Source organism: Callionymus lyra, chromosome 1 (genome assembly GCF_982586985.1).
Source record: "Callionymus lyra chromosome 1, fCalLyr1.hap1.1, whole genome shotgun sequence".
NCBI lineage: Eukaryota > Metazoa > Chordata > Actinopteri > Syngnathiformes > Callionymidae > Callionymus > Callionymus lyra.
In genome coordinates, this window is record NC_141818.1 from 32,206,986 (window position 1) to 32,230,439 (window position 23,454).

The 23,454-nt window shown below is 44.2% G+C and overlaps 1 protein-coding gene across 1 annotated transcript in view; it reads right to left on the minus strand.

Annotated features, from left to right (window-relative positions):
- Positions 1-23,454, minus strand: part of myo15ab (myosin XVAb) — a 49,998-nt gene that overhangs the window by 15,373 nt on the left and 11,171 nt on the right. The window contains exons 15-46 of the mRNA XM_087783976.1: positions 22,775-22,936; positions 22,588-22,701; positions 21,534-21,592; positions 21,144-21,267; positions 20,979-21,074; positions 20,579-20,710; positions 18,089-18,214; positions 17,940-18,017; positions 15,740-15,891; positions 13,954-13,999; positions 13,752-13,876; positions 13,530-13,647; positions 13,295-13,470; positions 11,360-11,447; positions 11,260-11,310; positions 11,098-11,179; positions 10,860-10,990; positions 10,655-10,750; positions 6,959-7,087; positions 6,788-6,894; positions 6,544-6,722; positions 5,510-5,582; positions 5,258-5,449; positions 4,870-4,940; positions 4,556-4,629; positions 2,494-2,602; positions 2,355-2,423; positions 2,224-2,288; positions 1,795-2,112; positions 836-905; positions 670-765; positions 549-609 (exon numbers count right to left, since the gene is read on the minus strand). Of these exons, the coding sequence (XP_087640102.1) occupies positions 549-609; positions 670-765; positions 836-905; positions 1,795-2,112; positions 2,224-2,288; positions 2,355-2,423; positions 2,494-2,602; positions 4,556-4,629; positions 4,870-4,940; positions 5,258-5,449; positions 5,510-5,582; positions 6,544-6,722; positions 6,788-6,894; positions 6,959-7,087; positions 10,655-10,750; positions 10,860-10,990; positions 11,098-11,179; positions 11,260-11,310; positions 11,360-11,447; positions 13,295-13,470; positions 13,530-13,647; positions 13,752-13,876; positions 13,954-13,999; positions 15,740-15,891; positions 17,940-18,017; positions 18,089-18,214; positions 20,579-20,710; positions 20,979-21,074; positions 21,144-21,267; positions 21,534-21,592; positions 22,588-22,701; positions 22,775-22,936 (3,569 nt within the window). The remainder of the gene's footprint in view (positions 1-548; positions 610-669; positions 766-835; positions 906-1,794; positions 2,113-2,223; positions 2,289-2,354; positions 2,424-2,493; positions 2,603-4,555; positions 4,630-4,869; positions 4,941-5,257; positions 5,450-5,509; positions 5,583-6,543; positions 6,723-6,787; positions 6,895-6,958; positions 7,088-10,654; positions 10,751-10,859; positions 10,991-11,097; positions 11,180-11,259; positions 11,311-11,359; positions 11,448-13,294; positions 13,471-13,529; positions 13,648-13,751; positions 13,877-13,953; positions 14,000-15,739; positions 15,892-17,939; positions 18,018-18,088; positions 18,215-20,578; positions 20,711-20,978; positions 21,075-21,143; positions 21,268-21,533; positions 21,593-22,587; positions 22,702-22,774; positions 22,937-23,454) is intronic.

Genomic DNA, 23,454 nt, shown 5'->3' on the forward strand with positions numbered 1-23,454 from the left:
CACAACCTTTTTGCCACAATAACCACCTCCAGTGACCTCGGAGGGGACTTTTTCTGCCGTGCGCCCCCAACTGAACATGACCCCGAGTCTCTATCTTGACCTCCCCTTCAAGAAGTGCTGAGAAAGACATGATGAAAAAAGTGTGGTGGAGAAGTTGGAGACGACCTGAACAAGGTTGACCCCTGATGCGTTCAGGGACACTGACGCACACGAAACATCGGCAGCGGCAGCGAGCGCTCGCTCACATGTCCCGGGCCCTTAGACGGTCTGGTGGCTCCTAATTAAAAACTCCACGGTGATTACATCTATCCGACGAATGTTGAAAAAGGAGGTTGAGTGAAACCAACGAAGCTCTGAGGTCACTTCCTTCACTTGAAATTAATGCCACACAAGTGAGTCGTCCGACTAAAAATAACTGCCCTGAAAATGATGTTCAGGCTTTCGCATCTCACGTGTTCGCAGGTCGGCGTCTCGGCGGTTGTCATGACGACTTCATCCATACCATTATGGATTGAACGCCCCCTAGAGGACTAATTTGAACTCCTCACCTTTTCCCAGGGGGCAGCGCGTCAGGCGGTGGAGGCGGAGAGTTGTACCTCCTGATGATGTCTGAGGAGCAAACACACAAGTCTGACCTTGAGATCCAAGAACGGCTTCAACGTTTTGTACCTTTGACGTCCTGACTGGGGACGAGGTGGTCAGAGTTCCGGGAGGAGTATTTGATTGCTTCTCCAGGAGGGGGCGCTAGTGACGCCCCTACAGGGTCTGGGACAGAAAACAGGTTTACTTTTATTTTTTTTCCTCTCGTTCTCTCTCGTTCTCTCGTGTCTCCTACCAAACTTGGGTGGTTTGTCTGTGTTGGTGGGGACCCCTGGAGCTTTTCTTCGGGGGACGCTGTCCTTGTTCTGTGAGACACGCACGAATCAAACAGACAAAAAATATATATCATTGTTATTATTATTAATGAAGAAACATCAGGTTTTATCATCAGGAAAACTCCCAGAGAACCACTTTTTGTTAACGTTAAGCCCACTTCCTTGATGACGTCACCGTTTAACGAAATTAGTTCACTTCAGTTATTGTGAATGATTGAGTCGATTTCAGTGGAAATGTGCATACTATTTAGTAATTTTCTGAGGAGGTGGACGAATTGTAGCGCCCTCTGCTGGACAACCGGTGTACTAACTTGTGATTTCCCTTCGGGTAAGCGGTAAAAACAAGGTTTACTGTTGACACTAGTGTTGGGAAAGTTCACTTTCTATGCGAGTTAGTTCGAAGTTCAGTTCACCAATTTTAAAATGAACTAGTTCAGTTCATAGTTAAAATTGCAAACTGTTCAAAAGTTCACTACAATTTTTTCTTTTTCAAAGTAATGGCCACAGCCTGCATTTAATCACAGACTTATTATATCTGTTTTAACTTAAAATACATCCTATTTTATTGAAGTGTCAAAAACAATTTAACATGTATTGTCAGTATTGTAAGAAAAGATTCTATGACATATTCCAGATCATCTAAATTTTTTTCAACTAAAATAATTTTATCTAAAAATTGGGAAACCTAAAGAACCGGGTTTACATTGAGGCAAAACTTTGTGTGACGTTCAAGGACACCAGAATGCATTGCTTTCATCAGGCTGTATACACTACGTTCACTTCACGTTCGTTCCAAAATATGAACTAGTACATGAACTATCGTGTAATGAACTAGTTCAGGCACTGAACTTTATTACGATATGTTCGCACCAACAACAAATGACCCAAAAACAATCCCTTCGCCTCCAGAGAGTCTCACCTGCACCGTTTTAACTCCGGCTGGTCTGCTGGCATGTGGGTCAGACTGAGCAGGGGGGGGCTGGGAGTCCCCCGGGGGGCGAGGGTTGGGGTACGGGCTGGCCGGGATGCCGGGTGCAGCGTAGGGGGTAGGGGTGAAGTTGGCGTACGGGCTGGGTGGGATGTTGGCGTACGGGCTCGGGGGGACGATGGCGTGGGTGCCGGCCGGGGCGTACGGGCTTGGGGGGTGATTCAGGAGAGGACTGAGGGGAGGGCTGGTGATGGGGGAGGTGGGGGGGCTGGTGACGATGGCCATGGCCTGCATGGTCATCTGCTGGGCCTGTGGAGAGGAAAGACATTGAGAAGAGGACTGTGTGTGTGTGTGTGTGTGTGTGTGTGTGTGTGTGTGTGTGTGTGTGTGTGTGTGTGTGTGTGTGTGTGTGTCTCTCACCATGATGACTGCCTGCTGGTTGACGATGGTCTGCTGCTGCTGAGCCAAAACAGCCTGCTGTGCATCTGCAGGAGGACACACACTGTGAACACGGAGAACACGCAACACTGTTTCCTTCACACTCCACAAACCGGGAGTCACGGGGGCGACTGCAGCGATGGGAGGCGACATCACACCTCCCACAGGAAGCACTCGCACAGCTGTGGACACAGAACCAGCACACTTGTCACATCTGCACCGCACACAGATGTTTCCCACGCCGAGACAGACCTCCAGGTGGCGGTGGCGGGCCGGTGGACGGACCCTGCTGGTGCCACCCGCCCCCCACGCCTCCCCCTCCCTTCATCCTGCTGGACAGCGCCGTCACAGAGTCGGCTTCCTGTTGGACGGAGAGGAAGAGGCATCAAAGAGCCGCGGAGGTCCAGGGTCTGGGCCCCGGACCGGTGCGTCTCGTGAAAGAGTCAGAGCGCCACTTCCTGGTAAGCGGATCTAGCCCGGTTAGGAAATCACCGTAGCGATCTGGTGACAGTTATGGTAACTGGGTAACTGATCTGCCGACGGACCTGTAGAACACATCTGATACACGCTAATGCCTGTCGGCCACATCCGATAGCACGGCTAACATTCGCCGCTCGCCTTAACCTCCTCGGGTCAACTCTTTTCTCCATGTAGGTAATTTATGTCTCTGCTTCATGTGTCCCCAAATCTTGACCCGAAACGGCGTTCAGATAGAAAAAGGTAAAAATACAATAACATGATGTGAAAAATCCATTTCAATTTCACTTGTATGCTGACGATGGTGTAGTGTACGCGTGTGTCTCCTAGCTTGTGTACGCTTGTGTTTTAGCATGAAGGAGAATCTGAAACAGAAGTTTTGTTGCTAAATATTGCGGGTTTTACCCATTTTAACTATTCAAGAGTCACATGTTAATGTTATTTCTTCAATATAAAACACCTTCCAGGCAGTAATAATCAATAGAACGCATTGTTTTTTCTGTTTTTCTTTGTTTACCGTCCGGTAACAAATGTCTCACGGACCTGTGGATCAAAAATTCGCTATATAAATTTCTTCATCACTGATCAGATTTGTATTTTACCTTTTCAATCCTGCGCTCCTCAACACGTCGTCTCTTTTTTCATTTTCCCCTCAGTAAGAACATATCGAGAAGCTGCTTTCAGTTATTACAGCCTATCTATCTGAGGTCTGAGTATTTAAATAGTATTGCTCTTTTACTGATTATTTCTCAAATTTCAGGATTTTTTAGACGTTTCTGCAGTGAATATTACTCCAAAAATATGATATTTATATATCGTGTAATGAAATGAGAAAAGAAAAGCCCAAAAAAAATATAAAAAATACAAAAATATATATATATATTACAAGGTACTTTAGTTTTAATAGAGATAAGGTAAATATACTTGGCAACATTTTCAACATTTATTTTGCAGTAAGTAAATGTTTCCCATCGGACATTGAATATGAATTTTTACAGCATTAAAATCTGACTTTTGAATTTTCAAATCCATTACATTTCAAGAATTATTTTTGCTCTCTATTTACTATTAAATGAATGAACACATTCAGTTGAAAATACAACCTTTAAAGACATAAATGTCAAAAAAAATGAAGTGTAAACAATTAAATATGAATTAAGTTGTAAATAAAATTAAATAGAAAAAAATTCAGTATAAGAAATTGGGTCCAACCAAGATTCAGTGTCAACATACGGCCAACTAAGGAGAAGCAAATGATCCCTGACGTTACAGTGTAACATCACAGAAAGAAGGAGTGAGCCGCGGTAACCAACCCGTGTGATGCTGTTTACTTTACTTGTGTTCGTAACATTTTTAGATATTAATTGACACATTGAACATCGAATTTCCTACGCTGAATATTTCAACATTGAATTTTTACATTTTATCTTTTTTACATTTAATGTTTTATCTTACATTTCTTTTTTATATTGATTGAGTTTGTTTTTTATTTCACGTTGAATTTATTCACAATGATAAGCAACTGCCCAACGACGTACTGTGGCTCCGGATCTGCGGCATGACCCGTTAAACATGTCCAAGCGTGCATGAAAATGTTCTTAAATCAATAAAACTGTATTCATTCAGCAAGTCGTCACATCTATGGCGTGTTGTTAGAACACAGATCCAGAGCTACTTGTTCAAGCTGACAGTCCAGACGTGACCCTGTGACTCTTCCTGTCGTGATAGACAGTCTGGTAAATCTGGCTGAGTTGGAGGGCGTCCCGGGTCAATGCTGGAGCTTGTTTTAAAACCATGTGTGACTGCACAAGCTGGCAGAACTGGTTAAGTCACTCACCACGTTCCCATCTGCAAGAACTGGGTCAAAGAGACTGTCCAGGTACCGGTCCATTCCCTTCTGGGGCTCCAGGTCTGAAAAGGGAGGGAAAGGAGGAAAGTGTTTTTGTAGTTTTTAATCTTGTATCAGTAAATTACCTTTGAAATGATGAAACCAGCACCTTTTTTTGTGGCTTTTATTATAATTATTGTTATATTGTTTTGTGGTTTCGATAAGAAAATGCAAATATAATTTTAACGGTGTAGCAATGATGTAATGAATAAATACAAAAGAGTAAAAATCTGAAAAAAACGAACTTTTAGAGTGTTTCTTACCGGAACTCAAGAATCCGTCTGATGTCGAGATGATGTCATTGTTCGTGTCGAAACCGCCGCCCAAGAGGCTTCTAAAAAAACAGGATTGAAAGAGTTTTTCTTTTGTTTTGTAAAACAAAATGCATGTGCGATGCATGGCTGTGGAGGTTCCTGGACCCTGCAGTTACACTTAACCAACACTTGGGGAGCCAAAACTGTATGTTCAACATAACATATTGATGCTTTAGAAGATATTCTTGTAAACAAGAATAATTTCTATCCCACTTCAATGTTTTATTCTTATATAAAGTGTGATAGAGATATTTAAGTATAAACTTAAAAATACATATATTTGTCTGAAGTTTAAGTTTTTGCAAAATGTGTGTGTGTGTGTGTGTGTGTTCCTCACATGCTGGCGTTGGCTCGCACTCGTGTCGGCTCCTGAGCAGAGATGATGAAGTAGCTGCTGTGTTTGGGGAACTCAGCCGGGAGCTCCAGGTCAGACATCAGGTCCAGGACGTAGTCCGACCCCTCCAGCTCCACCCACTGGGCCGACTCCTTCAGCAGCACCGACCAGCCGCGGCGACCCTCCGACACGCTCCTGTGGACACAACACTTCCTGCTACTACACAAAGCTCCTCGCGTCCACTGAGCGCCGCACCTGTGCTGGAGAATGTGCGCCGCCAGCTCCTCGCCGGTGGTCCACGAGTGAAGAGGACAGAGGACGGAGACGCCTGCAGACAAACAAACAACTGTGAGTGTTTTTAACTTGTGATCACACTAAATTAGACACAACTGTTTGCAGATCGTCGCCTCCCTGTGGTCATAAGGTTAACTTCATTGAATATGTCGTCGAGACAGGTTTTGTATAAACTGTGATTTCCATTCATTGTAGAAACATTATTGTCCTTCATGTTCGTATCGATGGACACCCCTCTTGGGCGGTCGGGTCTAGAGACGGCCTCGGAGTGAACACAGTTTCACAGCGGCGTCGCATCAGCAGGTGCTGTTTAATCCTGGCAGGTTTGTCATCAGTCCTCAGGAGGGATTAGTGAGACCGGAGGAGGAAATGCTGGTGTGTGTGCGACACACACCTGCCCATGGAACCGATTCACATTTGGTCCCTCTACACACATTTCCGAGGGACTATTTTAAGGTTTTAAAATATATAATATTATTAACTACCTTTTTAATGTATTTATGTGGACTAAACGTTTTTTTATTTTTTTTATTTTGTACAGTTACTATTATGAACATTAATTAAATAATGTTATTAGTTTAGTTTAGTTAAGTTCGTTTTTGCATTTAATAGTGTTTTCTGTCAAAATACATGAGAAATGTACATTAAATATATAAAATATGGATTAACATTTTACTTCATTCTTCTCATTTGATTTGTCCAAGTTTCCAAGTTGTCTCTTCATATCAAGGCTTAGTTTATGGTCTTTTGTGGACATTAAAGGTATTTTTTTCTAGAACAAATGTAGTTAAAACGGTTAGAAATACTCTTTAAATCTCAATTACTGCCTTTTTAATTACATTTGTAACACAAATAGGAAGTATTTTAGTCCCCTGTGGAACGTACTGGACTATAAAAAATGATTAGAGGATTTTTTAATTGAATATTAAGGCTGTATTAAATTGACTGTTCCTTGAAGTTCTGTGGTGGTGCCTTGCCGAAGAGCGTCTCCTCACCGTCGAAGCAGTGGATGTGCAGGACAGTGTGCGCCCTCTTGCGGTTGGCGGTCCACTCCAGCAGGCAGGGCGGGTAGGTTCTGGCGTATTCCGGGCCCACGCTGAGCCGCTGCAGCGCCTGCAGCAGTCGGTGCTGACACACACAGTGGTAACCATCGGGCCCGAAGTCAGAGACGAACCTGTCGCAGGAGGAGAAGCGTTGACCGGGGCACAGACCGACGACGTCAGGGACCAGAGGACTTACTTCAACAGGTACTTGGAGAGTCTCTGAGAGGGCAGGAAGGCGGACAGGCAGGAGGACAAGAGGAGCCAGCCGCGCTCCGAATTCAAAAGGTTTGGATTTCTCCAGACCTGCAGGGACACGAGAGGGGTTTGAGGTCCAGGTACAGTCCAGCGAGGCGGGGCAGGAGTCCACCTGGTTTGTCACTTGAGCAAAGATTTCGTCCCGAAGACTGGGATTGGCAAGTCCTCTCTGGATGATGTAGTTACCGAAGATGTTCTCCTGAGCACCGTTCAGGTTGGGGTCCCCCATGAACCTGAGAATCTGTCAGAAAACACAAGAGCCTGGTTGGTAAAACTGCTTCATCTCTTTGTGCTTCAGAGGGAAAAGTTATTTTTAAAGAACGCGAGAGAATCCTGCCAGTCGAGGATCTGCTGTCACCATCAGTTCAATTATGGAAACTGCTTCAGATACTTTTAGACCTCGGAGGACATAAAGCATCAGCAGGGAAGGGATTGTCCACGCGTGGCATTGAGTTTAATACAGGGGGATGATGTGGTGGTTCAAAGATCAATGGTACTTTTAGGGAATTCTAAAGATACCAGTTTAGTTTTTTGTACAATTTCAAAAGCATTGGTTTGTCACCTCTACTAGCTAAACAACACTCGCCGGGAGGCGGGAACGTAGCTTCATTAGTCGAGCGACAAGAAGATGAACAAGATCAGCCGTTCTGAGATGAAACTGCAGATTCTGAGCAAATGCAGGAAACGACAATCTTCGTTTGAATTCCCCGGAGCCTCCTGCTGTTCTGTGGGCCACAAGTGGACTCAGCTCATGTCTGGTTTGTTGTCGCTAATATCGAACCTCTGGTCACATCATTAAGCGACTTCATCAGTCATGTCAATTTAAAGCTTAAGCTGCCGAGGATTAATTAGGCTTATAAAGTGCTCCACCGTGCGAGTCGCTGACTGCTGTTTAAGGCCCTCAGACTCTGACAACATTCATCTCCGTCCTCGTATCTACCCGGCAGAGCGGTGTCATTTACTGTGGACATTAAACGCGCCGCTCCGGCTCCGCTCGGCTCACTGGGAGGATGAGCGGAGGAAGCGCGGGGCATCTAATGAGGGGTGTGTGAAAGTGACGGATTACATGATTCAACTGGTCTGAATGTGATGAATGATGAAACAACATCTCATACTGGCCAATTCTCATCACACTGCAGTCTGCTTGCATCGCCGCCCCGACATGATGTAACACACGCACACACACACACACACACGCTCCATGGAAGTTGAAATTGATCACTTTCTATCTTTAAATATTCCATATGTAAAATAAAAAATGACACAATTTGTAATTTCTGATATTAAAGTGAATGTTTAAGCAGAAAATGTTGAAATATATGTAAGAATTAAGACTTAGATGCATCATGTCTGTTCCAGGGTGATAAAGATGAATTCTTCTGACACCTGCCCACCAAAAAATAAAGATAATGAGGATACAGTTTGGGTTTAAAATAAATTGGCTGAGAAACATCCGGCAGACTTTCCAGCATCAGAAAATAAAGTTTTTTGCAACTTAGGCATTTTCTTCTCCGGCACCTGCCCCGTACCTCTCTGCTGCTTACCAACAACGTCTCTGTCTATTTGAGCTTTCAAACAGGAGTCATAGCGTCAGCAGTGCCAGCGCCTCCTCACACTGCAGCGGGCAGATAAGCTGTTATAATTAGATAAACTTATTCGGACGCAGAAACATGATCAAATGAAGCGGCAGACTCGTTTCGGAACCAGGGACACATCCTCGCACGAACACCGACATCATCAACTCTCTTAACTCGTGAGTCACAGTTCAGCACCACGGACAGCTCCTGCAGAAGGAGACAGCCCCACAAACAGAATATTTTCACTGATAAGGACAAGGACTGAAAACTACTTAATTTAAACCATTTCGTTTATGAATGTCAGTTGCATGATTACACAGCCCCACTCCTCATTATTATATGGTTATTGTATTTAGTTCAAAATCTCAATATTTATGCACAACTATTACAGACCAAATAGTTGTTGAGGTGATGCGTTATTTTCCTTTTTGTTGTGAAATGCTTCAGATAAGAACTAAGTCAGAAATGTATATTTGTAAAGTGCATTTTGCAGACCAGGATCACAAAGCGCTTGAACAAGAGAACAATACACAGTTGAAATACATACACATTTAAAAACCTTAAAAGGTCAAGACAACCAAGAGAAACACTCAACAGCCCCAAGAAAGCCTGCACAAATAAGTATGTCTTAAGATGTTTCTTGAAGGAGTCAGTAGATCCATCAAACACAGAGGGAGAGGAAGATCGTTCCAAAGCTTAGGAGCAACAGCCTGGAAGGATTTCCTCCTCTGGTCCTAAAGCGTGTTCATGAACCATCAGTAGATTCTGATCCACAGACCTCAGAGCCCGAGCTGGGGTGTAAGGCTGGATCAGATCATTGATGGAAGGTCTGAACATGATTAGCTCTAAAAGCAAAACCAGGATTTTAAAATTGATCTTGAAAGAAACTGGCAGCCAGTGAAGAGTTTTAAGGTTAAATGGAAATGTGAGTTCTTCTAATAGAGCGGGTAAGAATTCTCGCTGCAGAGTTTTGTATTAACTGCAGGCGAGACATCTCCTTCTTGTTTTGACATGAAAATAAACTGTTACAATAGTCTAAACTACTGGATAATAAGCTCCAGGTCATACAAGGCATGGTTGCCGTTTCCAGTGAAGGTGCGATCGTTTTGTTGCTGTCCAGGAAAGGTATTACGTGAACATACACTACCTTCATTTAGGCTGACCATATTGAATCCCCAAAAAGAAGACACTGGTATGTGAAGTTCAGTTGTGGCACATTTTGAGTGCCAAGTGATTTCTACACACTTTTAACTCTTTTAACTCAGTTTATTATGTATTCTTAATTCCTAAAAAGACACATATCCAGGCCTCAACAACACTACAAACTAAATACAAAGCTATTTCCCTCATGCTTGACATGCACTTTTTACCTTTTGTTGTCAACTTTTGAAGTATATATTGATGTGTTTTTATATATATTGTATGTATTTATTTAAATGATGTATTAATTTCATTGTTTTTACACTTATTTATTTATGGATGTTTGTTTGTGGATGTTTTATTGCTGCTGGACATAATAATTTCTCCTCCGGGGATCAATAAAGTATCTATCCATCTATATCTCTTTTCTAGTCTAACAAATTGTAGAAATACTAAGGTAGTAGATTCTTCAAAATAAACTCTCTGGTTTCAATGATGTGAGAGCATATTATAATATTACGTCTAAACAAAAAGATAAAAAGAAAGTAAGACTATTCTTCAGGGTATAAGTTATTCCCAAAAATAGGGCTGATGAGATAAATGGGTTAAACTGCTATTCATGAATTAAAGGATTACAATTAAATTAAGTTGTTTCCAAATATTATAATTATTATTATTTTAACCATGTCATGTCTTGGGCTCGTAGAAAACACCACCAGGAGATACTACACAGTCGTAATGACAACTCTACTCCCATCACTTAAAAAAAGCTCCACTGAATATATTTCACTCCCTGACGAATTAAACCGTAGGAACAAACCTGGAGTGAACACACGTCACTGTTGAAGCTCTGAGCTTCGAGCTAAACTCACTTGACATCTTTGATCCTCATTTTGACAGATATTCCAGAGGTGAGGGAACTGAAAATGTAGGGTTTTCTAGTATCATTCACGCTACCAGCATTACACAGGTTTGTTCATAGCTTTCTCACAATCCAGTGAAAACGAAAACAAACAAGTTCCTGGCAACATAACCAGGAAGTATCTGGATTTAACGTGGATCAGACGGAATCATGTGACTGCAACATTCACCAGAGTGAAGACGTCGAGCGCTCCTGGCTTCAGCTCCTGGTCTTGTCGGCTCAGAGAATCTTCCAATGGAGCGGTCAGCATCCCAAACAGCGGCTCCTGAATGACACACTTTTATGAGGCTCATGAATAAATGCAGCTGCTGAACACGTGTGTGTGTGTGTGTGTGTGTGTGTGTGTGTGTGTGTGTGTGTGTGTGTGTGTGTACCCTGAATATGGCTCTGACGTAATGTGTCATGAGGTAGTTGTTGATGTCCAGAGGCAGGGTCAGCTGGGGGTCAACCTGCACCTTTGGAGCCTGAACCACCGCCAAACAGTCTGAGTGTAGCTCTGCTCCACCTGTAACCACACACACAGACGCACACACACATGCACACTCCAGCTAAAACAGAGCGGAGCATTCGAAGATGGGCTTATTTTTTACCCTTCGTTGCACATCAGCATACCTGAAGCCAACTGCAGAAGAGCAGCCAGCTCTGCAGGGATTGGCAGAGTCGTCACATTCACCACCTCCCTGTTGACACGATCCTACAGAAACACACACACGCACACCAACAAGTATTTTGAAGACTTTCTCCTCGGAGCGACCCCTCAAACCTGTCACTCACCTCCTCGGCCCTTCTTGCAGGCTCCAGCACATTCTGGCGAATCAGCATTGTGTGTTAACTGCAAGTTTAATTAGCAAATGATACACAACCAAGAGGTCATTACCCTCATGTAACGCTGCCGGTTTACGATGAGCAGAACGATGGAACGGAATTTGATCAGACACTTTCTTCTTAGTGCAAATTTTTTCCTGTGCAGGGAAACAACAACACACATTTAGAGTCACACAACATCACATCGAAGAACACAACATGATCTAGAGACACACAACATCACATCTAGAGTCACACAACATCATCTAGAATCACACAACATCATCTAGAGTCACACAACATCACATCTAGAGTCACACAACGTCATCTAGAATCACAGCACATCAACTAGTCACACAACATCATCTAGAGTCCCAAAACATCATCTAGAATCACAAAACATCATCTAAAATCACACAACATCATCTAGAGTCACACAACATGATCTAGAATCACACACCATCTAGAATAACACAACATCATCTAGAGTCACACAACATGATCTAGAGACACACAACATCATCTAGAATCACACAACACCATCTAGAATCACACAACATGATCTAGAGACACACAACATCACATCTAGAGTCACACAACGTCATCTAGAATCAAACAACACCATCTAGAATCACACAACATCATCTAGAACCACACAACACCATCTAGAATCACACATCATCTAGAATCACACAACATGATCTAGAATCACACAACATCATCTAGAATCATACAACACCCTCTAGAATCACACAACGTCATATAGAATCACACAACATCATCTAGAATCACACAACATGATCTAGAATCACACAACATCATCTAGAATCACACAACATCCTCTAGAATCACACAACATCATCTAGAATCACACAACATCATCTAGAGTCACACAACATCATCTAGAATCACACAACATCATCTAGTGACACACAACATCATCTAGAATCACACAACATCATCTAGAGACACACAACATCATCTATAATCACACAACATCATCTAGAGACACACAACATCATCTAGAATCACACAACATCATCTAGAATCACACACCATCATCTAGAGACACACACCATCATCTAGAGACACACAACATCATCTAGTGACACACAACATCATCTAGAATCACACAACATCATCTAGAGACACACAACACCATCAGCCTCTGATGCAGCTCATTGGGGTCTTTGAAAAAGTATTGGTATAAATATGTATATTAAATTGAAATGTTATGAAGCATTTTTCCAATAATGCATTAAAACGATCTTCAGTGCAGAACTTTGACTCCTCGCTCGCCCCTCCCTCACCTGTCTCAGCCTTAAAGGATCAGTAACACGCAAAACAACGAGCATTATAGTATTTTACTTCAGTTTGTTCAAAAATGACCTAAAAAAACCTATAACTCTACTATAATTTCTTTCAGCCTACATAGAAAATATTTTATATACTTAATCCACTTAACTTATTTTAAATTAGGTTAAGTTTGATAAGAAATCATTTCATTTTGAATGTTCTAATATTTGTTCTGCAAATGATAATATTCATAATGATGATGGTGATACAATTATTATGATGTATATTATTGTATATATACCACTCTTTGAGTGGTACAGGTTGCCGACCCCTGATCCAGAGTCACACAACATCATCTAGTGTCACATAACAACATTTTTAACTCAACACTACACACTCTGGAGCTACACAACAGCATCTGTGTGTGTAGCTGGAGCGGCTCTAGATTGATGGTCCTGATGAGGGAATAATCGACGACCTCATCAGAAGTAAACGCCTGACCTTGGGTTTACGACTGTTTTACAGTCTCCATTAAAAGCGAAGTGATTTTTGAACTCTTGTAAATTCTCTGCCGACGCGACGCAGGGAGAGATTTGTGAGCGTGATGGATGAACACGTCTCACGCAGACCAGCGAGAAGGTTTTATTAGAAGAGTAACGACATCAAAAGTCGGATCATCTTCATCAGGGTGACTCAGCGGCGACCTCACCTGGCCACGAAGCCTCTGCAGCGCGACTGCAGCGCCACCATGCGGCGGCGGAACTTTTGGAAGTTCTTCCTGACGAAGCACATGCGCGTGTGTCTCTGCAGCGTCATGGCGGCGATGTTCAGCACGCGGTCTCGCTTCCCTTCCAGCTGCTGGTACAGGTCCTCCCTGAGGAAGATCTGAAGAGCGTGGACACCATCAGTTCTGGACCTCAAGATCGGAGTCTTTAAGTCCAAACCTTGCCGACGCCCAGCTGGTAGGAGCCGGGCCTGACCGGGCCGAGCTTGTGAAGCATCACGACACAGTTCTCTCCGTCGGCGGGAGGGGGGTCCACCAGACACAGCAGAGCTTTGTACCTGCAGACGGCAGGACAGGGATTCAGTACGGAGGTGGATCAGCGCCATCAACCCCAACTTCAATTGAAAAAAGGATCTGATCCGACAGAGAATCCGACACTCACCGGACCAGGAAGCGCTCAAAGGGGAACCTGAACGGGAATCCTTCCCTCCGAATGTGGATGGTCTCCATGATCCCAGAGTAGCGTAACTGAGAGCTCACCAGATCCGAGTCGAACACTCCGGGCTCCTGAGACCCGACAGGAAGTTGTGTTGAGTCACATGACTTGTCAGACAGAACCACAGCAAGCCTGAGCGCTCCAGTACCTTACGGTGGTTGGGCTTGACGCAGCGAACAAAGTAGGGGTTACACCTGTTAGAGGGTCGAGTCGGGATGTCAGACGTATATTAGAAACATGCTTGTTTAAACACCTAAAGACAAAAAAAAACCCCGGTTCTGATGGACAGGGAGGTGAAGTGAGGGATGACCCGGCAGCACCTCGGGATGTCACGGAGCTATTCTAGGAAACCTCTTGTTGTAGATGCTAATCCGAGCTCACACAGCCGGAGCTGACAGAGTGACGGCGGCCTGGTGTGAAGGGAGAGCGATCGTCTGGAGGGTTCACGTTAATGACATTTCTGTCAGGAGAACCTCTAGCAGACAAACCTCCGCTGCTCACAGGAGGACACAAGACTCGCCTGTCACTCTGCGCTGAGGATTCATGCAAAGCTGTCCACCTGAAGTGGGCAGCAGTGGTCCGCGCACAGAGATACTTTCCCTCTCTGGCATTTGAGACGCCGCCATAGTCCATTATCAGCCTGTGAAATATCATCCTTGTTGTCTTTACGACCCGACATCGATTTTCTATCACTTCTGCAGTCATTCACTCACACAGTACACACTCTTGGTTTAGTTTGTGGACACCAGAGGAGGGAGAGAAGTTTTACTACCTTCTGGTCCCTCATCATCAGTTCCAGTAACTTACTTCTGACCCTCTACTGACCCACTACTGACTCACCTTTGACCCTCTACTGTCCCACTACTGACTCACCTCTGACCCTCTACTGACCCACTACTGACTCACCACTGACCCTCTACTGATCAATTACTGACTCGCCACTGAACCACCTTCGATCCGCCACTGATCCTCTATTGACCCACTACTGACCGACCAACGACTCTCTACTGACCCACTATTGAAGTTCCACTGACCCAATGCTATCCCTTTATTGATTGACTATCTTCTCTCTATTGACCAACTTCTTGACCCACTACTGATTGTTCACTGACCCTTTATTAAACCTTCATGAATGCTCCACTGACACTATACTACTGACACTCCACAGACACACCACTAACCCACTACTCATGTTCCACTGGACCACTACTGACATCTCACTGAACCACTACTGACACTCCACTGATCCACTACTGACGTTCCACTGACCCACTACTGACGTTCCACTGACCCACTACTGACACTCCACTGACCCACTACTGACGTTCCACTGACCCACTACTGACACTCCACAGACCCACTACTGACGTTCCACTGACCCACTACTGACACTCCACTGACCCACTACTGACGTTCCACTGACCCACTACTGACACTCCACTGACCCACTACTGACACTCCACTGACCCACTACTGACACTCCACTGACCCACTACTGACGTTCCACTGACCCACTACTGACGTTCCACTGACCCACTACTGACACTCCACTGACCCACTACTGACGTTCCATTGACCCTCTACTGACTTTCCACTGACACTCCACAGACACACCACTAACCCACTACTCATGTTCCACTGGACCACTACTGACCCTCAACTGACCCACTAATGACCCTCAACTGACCTACTACTGACGTTCCACTGACCCACTTCTGATGTTTAACTAACCCAGTACTGACATTCAATTGACCTACTATTGACCCTCTAGTGACCCTCCACTGCCCTTACAATGAGGCTGCCCTCCTCTTGCCCATTACTGACCCCCTACTGACCGGTGACTGTGTAGATGGGCCACAGCACTAAAGATGAGTTCACCTCAAAAAGAATCCACCTCACCGTCTCCAACCAAAGCCTCAATATAATCCACCCACCTTTCCATCTTCTCCAGCAGCTCCTGAAGACTGTTCTGGAACTTCGCACTGACTGTGTTGGCCTGATAGCGACGGGCGGCGCTGCTGTGTCGTGCGTTGGAGCGCTGCAGCGACACCGACTCTGAGTACTTCAGGAAGAGCGTGGACACCATCTGAAGACATGAAGACATAAAAGACCAGACTTAAGGACCCGTTCCGGGTGAGTAGATCCGTGGCCCGGGAAGGAGGAGTTGTTGCCAACAATGTATGACTTCATCCTTCGTCGGCCGACATTAATATTCAAAACCACGTTGTAGAAGAAGAGAGCCGTTCCTTGTCCGTCGGTTCTCATCATGCTGGAGTGTTTAAATTATGGATCGCTCATAAGAGAAACTGTTTTCAGCGGCTTTGTTTTCTCCCGCTGACACGGGGAGGGAAATAAATGTCAATATTGTTCCGCTTGTAGTTGGGAGTGCCTCGAGGCAAACACGAGTGTTCTCACACTCCAGCGACGGTGCACGTTAGACGCCAGCAAAGCGACAACTGGACTCGTCTGAGCCGAGAACCTGCATCCACTTTGTCAACATTTGCATAATATTCCTTCCTTTTCGCAACCAGAGGAACTCGGAGATGTAAAAAACCTGCTCGCTGTCGCTGAACTGCAGGAGACACATCAAGTGAGTCGGCTGCATATCCCTCATCTCATCGAACACCACTGTGTGGTCGAGTCATTATCAGGATGACTCTCCGGGCTGGTTTCGTTTTATCAGCTGTTCTTCAGTCTTCAGCTCATCTGCACTCGCGTGCCCTCCTGTGTTGCCACCTGTTATCTGGGATCCTGTGAGGAGAAAAACCGCCTCGTCCTCGTAAAGTTAGGAGATGAACTCACACCTAGTAAATATGTGTCGTTGAAGAAAACTCTCAAACCATCAACTTCCTTTTCCGTCAGGATCAGTTGAATTCCACAGTAAGTCTCTGTAATAATTGACGACATTCATAATTTATAATTAATATCAACACAAGCATTCTGCCGTTTGAGTCGACCGGGCCACTTCAGAAAAGAATGAATAATTGATGTTATTTCTGGTCTGTTGATTATGACTGCCTGAAATGTTTTTATGTTTGAAAAAAAGATTTTCTCTGAATAAACAGTAGACGGTGAGTCAAGTTGCGTGTCTAGATCAAGTTTACAAACGTATTTTTGTAACCAGTTCAGTTCTCATTCCGTGTAATAATGTTTTTTTAATGTAATAATTGTATTTTTTTTTTGCTTGTCATGCTACATTTTTCCTGTGATGGTCTGTGAATATATTGCTGACATTAAACCGGTATATATGGGTAAGAATTCGAGGTGTTTCCATTATCATGAAGGTCTTTCGACTCATTGTTACCCCTAGACCTCATCAGTCTGTATCTATAAAGGGCACTACAAGGATCCTGCAGAGCTCCTTTTGGGCTCAATACTTTTTTTAATTTCTAGTGTAACTCCTCGCCAAAGCCGAAAGTCTTTAAATGGTTGTCCTCGAAACGTCTCCCATTAATCAATGCTTAATAGCATCAATAGGCTCATTTTCTTCGACTCATTCCAAGGAAGGTTTTTACACTAAATTAGAGTTGTAGCTCAATTAAACAGGCTTTTAAAAGTCCTCCAACGTGTTTGCCTTGTTTTAGCAGTTTCCACATCTTTCAGATTATAACACGATCAGCCAAAAAATGAACCCGTTTACTTTTAAAGTGATAGTTACCCAACATTCAAACTTCATTTTCTACTCTCCCTCATGTCGTCGAAGAGTTGGGATTATTTTCAGGGTAATCTGTTCTTTTTTAGAGTTATAGACAAAAATGTTTGTTCATTTTAATGTAGCGACTGGAGCTCAGTTGTCTTTATCTTCATCTGCGTCACAAAAAGACACTTAAAATCATCCAAATACCTCCATATTGCTCGTCTGTAACACCCCTCTTGTATTTAAGTCTCGACGAGAAGAATTGTTCCGTAAAAAATTAAACAAGTCTAAATTTTAAACTTGTTTGTGGCAGATGTTTAAGAAAGAACGAGCAATATGAACCATAAGTACCCTGGGTAAATATCGTGATCTGAGTAGTACATGAGTGACGTTTGAATTTTGGGCGAACTATCACTTTAAATCCATGCAAGCAAGTTAAAGGAACAGTAACACGCTTAACTTATTCACACACTCTTGATTGTTTGAGGTGGACTCACTCTGTTTCGGCTCTGGATAAAGAGGTCCAGCACGTCCTGGCGGACCATGTTGAAGTTCTTGTCCAGGAACTTGTGCACCTGCGTGGAAGCAAAGAAGAAACGCCGAGTCACTGACCAGGTCCCTGGTCCGGGAGGGAGGAGACCCGTACCTGGTAGGTGACTCTCCCGGCGAAGTGTTTGAGGGTGAACTCTGGCAGCGGCATCTTTGGCTTGGCATACAGCGGGTTGTTACCATGGTGATAGTGGCACTTCTGAAGGAAGGTGTGGTCTGTCGCCTGGTGATCATTAAAAGAGTTGAACGGATTACGAGCCGTGAAATCTATCTTGCCCAGAGGCACGTCGTCATATTTCTCGCGGAGCATCTGGAGAGTCTTTAGGATTCGTTTATCTCAATCCGAGCTCAGCCCGGGGAAACGCGATCATAGCAGCAGGCAATTAAGTGACGACGCGGGATTGTTGGGTATCGATCGTGACCAAAGTCCGCACCGTTCTGTTATTATAAAGTATTTCTTGTTTACTTCAGCGTGTGTTTGTCTTCTCCTCAGTCGAAGACTTGCGTTTCCTCCCGTGAGCCGCAGTGATTCATGCACCGGAGGAACTTAAGTCCGACTGGATGAGACCTTCATGACGCCATGATCTGGTTAAACAGTTTTCACCAAGACTTTCCTTTTCGCTATAAAAAATCTCTCCTTCCAAGAGTGAACGTCGACCTCAGGTGAGAGCTCCAGGACATTCAGTGCATCAGACTTTTAGTCGGGATAAGTGAGAGCGACGACGGAAAAACTGCTGCTGAAAAACATCCTGAGGAAATTCAGCCGGACACTCTTCAACCGGACAGAACGCTTCGGGGTATTTCCAAGAAAACCGCTGCCACTTCTACTTTACACTCGGGACAGAAATCATCTCGGACAAGCTTTGGTTCACATCGTGAAGACACGTGCGACCTGGAAATAAAAGTCAAGTGTTCACAATCTGATCTGAGAAAGTGTAGATTTCCTGATTTGTGATGATTCTCTTGGACATATAACGTTTTAGGTGGTGGTAAGTTTTACCTCAGGATAACTGAAGCTAGCTCTGTTAGCTAGTAGCTAAACAAGCAATAGTAGCATTACGTTTAAAATGTCTTTTCACTTTACAGTTGACCAAAAAAACATAATTTAAAACATGGAAGTATATCAGTGCAATCCCATTATTGAATAGTTGAAATCATCCTTGTGTTATCTTAGGGTCAATTTGACCCGACGGCCTGAAAACAAATATGTTTGAGGTATCCCTTGTGTTATCTCAGGGTCAAGGTGACCCGACGGCCTGAAAACAAATATGTTTGAGGTATCCCTTGTGTTATCTCAGGGTCAAGGTGACCTGGAGGCCTGAAAACAATTGTGTTTGAGATATCCCTTGTTCTATCTCAGGGTCAAGGTGATCCGAAGGCCTGAAAACAAATGTGTTTGAGGCATCCTTTGTGTTATCTCATGGTTAAGGTGACCCGGAGGCCTGAAAACAAATGTGTTTGAGGTATCCCTTGTGTTGTCTTAGGGTTAAGCTGACCCGAAGGTCTGAAAACAAATGTGTTTGAGGTATCCCTTGTGTTGTCTCAGGGTCAAGGTGATCGAAGGTCTGAAAACAAATGTGTTTGAGGTATCCCTTGTGTTGTCTCTGGGTTAATGATCTCATTGGCTTCCATAAATACATATGCAGTGGTAGAGGTCGTTCACCTTTAACCACAAATATTTTAATTTTTTTAACTTTTGATTTTATTTCATTTAAAAAAAGAAAGGACAATAAATGCATGTTGTTACAAATATAGTTTGATAATATTATTCAATTATAATAATTCAAAAACAATATTTCTAAATAAAGTTTATTTTCATTCATAGCCTTTCAAATTCAATATAAAAGGTTTGATATAATTATTCCATCCTACCAGACTTATCCAATCGAGCGTTGAGCCAAACTGTCAAACAACCGTTTGTTGAAAGTAACTAAAACCTTTCCTTTGCTTTGGGATCTGCCGCGACAAGACATCACGTGATCGTCTGCGTGTCGCACGATTGGCTGAGAGTTCGATCAAGCAGCTCGGTTCTCTTTCAGTATTGACTGATGGCGATGTTTTTATATGCAATTTAAGAGGCTACGAATAAAAAGAAAAATTGTATTTAGAATTAATTTTTCATTTATTGGTTTAAGAAAATCGAACTCTATGTGTGTGTTTTTTGAATTCTATTTTATTTAACGGATCAGTTTCGTTAACACTGTAGAACGTTGAACAAATATGAATTATTAATAAACTTATTTATACTTGTATCAATAGGAAAAATAGAGAGAAGCTAGTTTTATTTGAATCACTTCTTTATTTCCTGTTAATAATCAGTAATAAAGGTGTTGTTCAGCGTGAACTGCTTCATATCATATTATCAAGGGTAGGATACAGTCACAATTGTTAACTTAAACCATTGAAATGATGGCTCTAATATGATATTATGCTTTTAAAACTGTTTTGATCGATGAGTTACGCGTGGTGAGGTTAAGTTGAGTTAATAAAACTAACTAACAAACCTATCAAATACAGGAATTTAAAGCTCTTGTGAGAAACACTGGCACATGAAGTGGTTTGAAAGCGATCAGTGTGGTAACGGTACCTGAGGAAAACCACACTGGTCGTCAAGGATGCGCAGGATCCCATGAGGCTTTGCAGCAATGAGGTCAAGACAGGCCTGGTTGTTGCCGAAGGGCTGCTGCTGCCACTCGATCTGCTCGCGCAAGTACTCCTCCTACACACACACACACACACACACACACACGCCAGAGTAGATTTAAGCAGGTCAGCTCCAGCACTGTTCAATTTCATAAAGTTGGATTTAGCATTTGTAAGAGAAAACGTGGATTCCCCTCCTCACAGAGGATCTCTGGACGGTGTGTGTGTGGGGGTCACCTCACTGAGTGTGTGTGTGTGTGCACGCTACATTGACTCAGAAGACGAAGGGGGTGGAAGCTTCCGTTCCCTTCACGAGAAGATGTTTTGTCTCTGCTGAGTCTGACCTGCTCCTGCTGGATGACGACCCTGTTGAAGTAGAACTGCAAGGTTTCGTTGGCGTAGTTGATACACAGCTGCTCGAAGCTGTTCAGCTGGAGCTCCTGTCGAAGGCAAGAGAGGAGGTGTTGAGCGCCGGAGAGACGGCGCCGAGTCAGGGTCAGACGAAAAACCTCGAATCCATAAATGTCCAGTATGGAGATGGAGAGGGCTTCGTTGCGAGGGTAGACCCGGCCGTTGATGCGTTCTGTGAGCCAACTAAACAGCAGCGAGTACAGGATCTTGGCAACAGCATCTCTATGAAAAAGACACAATAAGGTTTCTATGGAAACAAAAAGCCCGGTTCCTATGGAAACAGAAGACATCTGAAAAATCCCCCCCCCAGCCCCGCCGTCCTTTGTCCCCAAATGCCTCAACCAAAAGAGAATATCAAAGAGCGCCCCCTCAGCAAGTGTCCTGTTGTGATGAAGAGCCTCTAAAATAATCTGCTAACGAAGTCATGAGAGTCTCTTCCAGGTAGTTCTCAGCAGGTGAGCTGTTTCTCATTTGCAACTTTGACTCACCTGGCATCCACAGCGCTCTCCACCGTCAGCGGGGTGTAGATCTTCTCGTGTCCCACGTCCTAGGGCGACAAACACTCGAGCTGTCATCGCTGGTCCAAAGTTTGCTGATTGACTGTGCAAGTGTTTGTGTGTATGTGAGTGTATGGGTTTGAGTGAGAATATTTTAAGAGTGTGTGCATGGTTGTGTGTGTGCAGAGTTGTTTATGTGTACGTCCATGTGTGACTGTGTAAAACTGTGTGAGTGTGTAGGTGTGTAAGTATGTGTATGTGTGTGTGTGTGCGTGTGCGTGGGTGTGTGCGCACATGTGTATATAAGTTTGTAGGTGTGTGTTTGTAGAAGAGTGTGTGTGTAGGTGTGTGTGTGTGTGTGTGTGTGTGTGTGTGTGTGTGTGTGTGTGTGTGTGTGTGTGTGTGTGTGTGTGTGTGTGTGTGTGTTGGTGTGTTCATGTACATGTGCATGTGTTTATACATGTGTCAGTGTATAGGTGTGTAGATGTTTGTGTGTGTGCTTGTGCATGTGTTTATGTGTGTGCATGTGTGTGTAGATGTGTGTGTGTGTACATGTGCATGTGTGTGTAGGTGTGTGCATGCATGTGTGTGCATGTGTGTGTTGGTGTGTGCATGTGTGCGTGTGTGTGTAGGTGTGTGTGTGTGTGTGTGTGTGTGTGTGTGTGTGTGTGTGTGTGTGTGTGTGTGTGTGTGCATGTGTAGGTGTAGGTGACCGTGTGTGTGTGTAGGTGTGTGTGTGTGCGTGCGTGTGTGCAGGTGTGTCGTGTGTGTGTGTGTGCATGTGTGTGCAGGTGTGTCATGTGTGTCGTGTGTGTGTATGTGTATGTGTATGTGTATGTGTATGTGCGTGTGTGTATAGGTGTGCAGGTGTGTTTGTGTGTGTGTGTGTGTGTGTGTGTGTGTACATGTGTGTGTACGTGTGTATGTGTGCGTGTGTAGGTGTGTGTGTGCATGTGTGTGTGTGTGTACGTGTGTATGTGTGCTTGTGTAGGTGTGTGTGTGCATGTGGGGGTGTGTGTGTGTGTGTGTGTGTGTGTCAGCTCACAGTCAGTTTGAAGGTGACAGATTTCTGCAGACTCTCTGGTGAAACCTGCAGCAGCTCAGCAACAACCCTGATCTCTCGAGCGCTCACCACCGAGGCGACCTCCTGACCCTCGGCCTGCAGGGGGCGCACACAAAGCCGCATTCATCACAACCACCATCCATCAACATTATCATTATCATCCAGGAACCTGCACTGGCTGGAAGTAGACGTTCCCCAGGTGGAGGACGGACGACAGCAGCCTGTAGACGCCCTTCTGCTCCTCGGGCGTGAAGCACATGATGTCCATGGCGTTCAGCAGCCGCCGGAAGTCTTCGGCGTCATCTTTGCCCTCGATGCTGCAGTCGCCGCCCTGCAGGCGCACATCAGACGTCATGATGGAGAAGAAACGAGTCAGAGATCGACATCTTCTACTGTCTTCTTCGCCAGGACTCTCCTTCAGGCGCTTTGATGGACGCACATGTTTCTACACCGAGATAATGCACCAGTGTTTCTATCGGCCGACATCTTTAATTAGAGCTGATCTCAGCTCCGGGTTTCATGAGGAAAGTGGGAAATCTTAAAAACGATCAAACGGCGAGAGGAAGCTGCAGACTTGACAGAAATAGAAGTTAAAAAAAATCTTTATTTATCCTCCGACTCTGTCGAAATTGTTAAGTACCCGAGGATGACCAAACTGAAGAGCCTGATAACTGCGCGATGATTCCTTGGCGGAGGATTGGATTTGGAGCAACAATGTTACGCTTGAGGAGGAGATAATGAGATTGGAACATAAAACCAGGGAAGAATCACGGAATTGAAGCTCGAGCTAATCAGAGTTTGTCTTCGTCTGTGCGAGACTCTCATGAAGATGTTTGAATGGATCTCAAC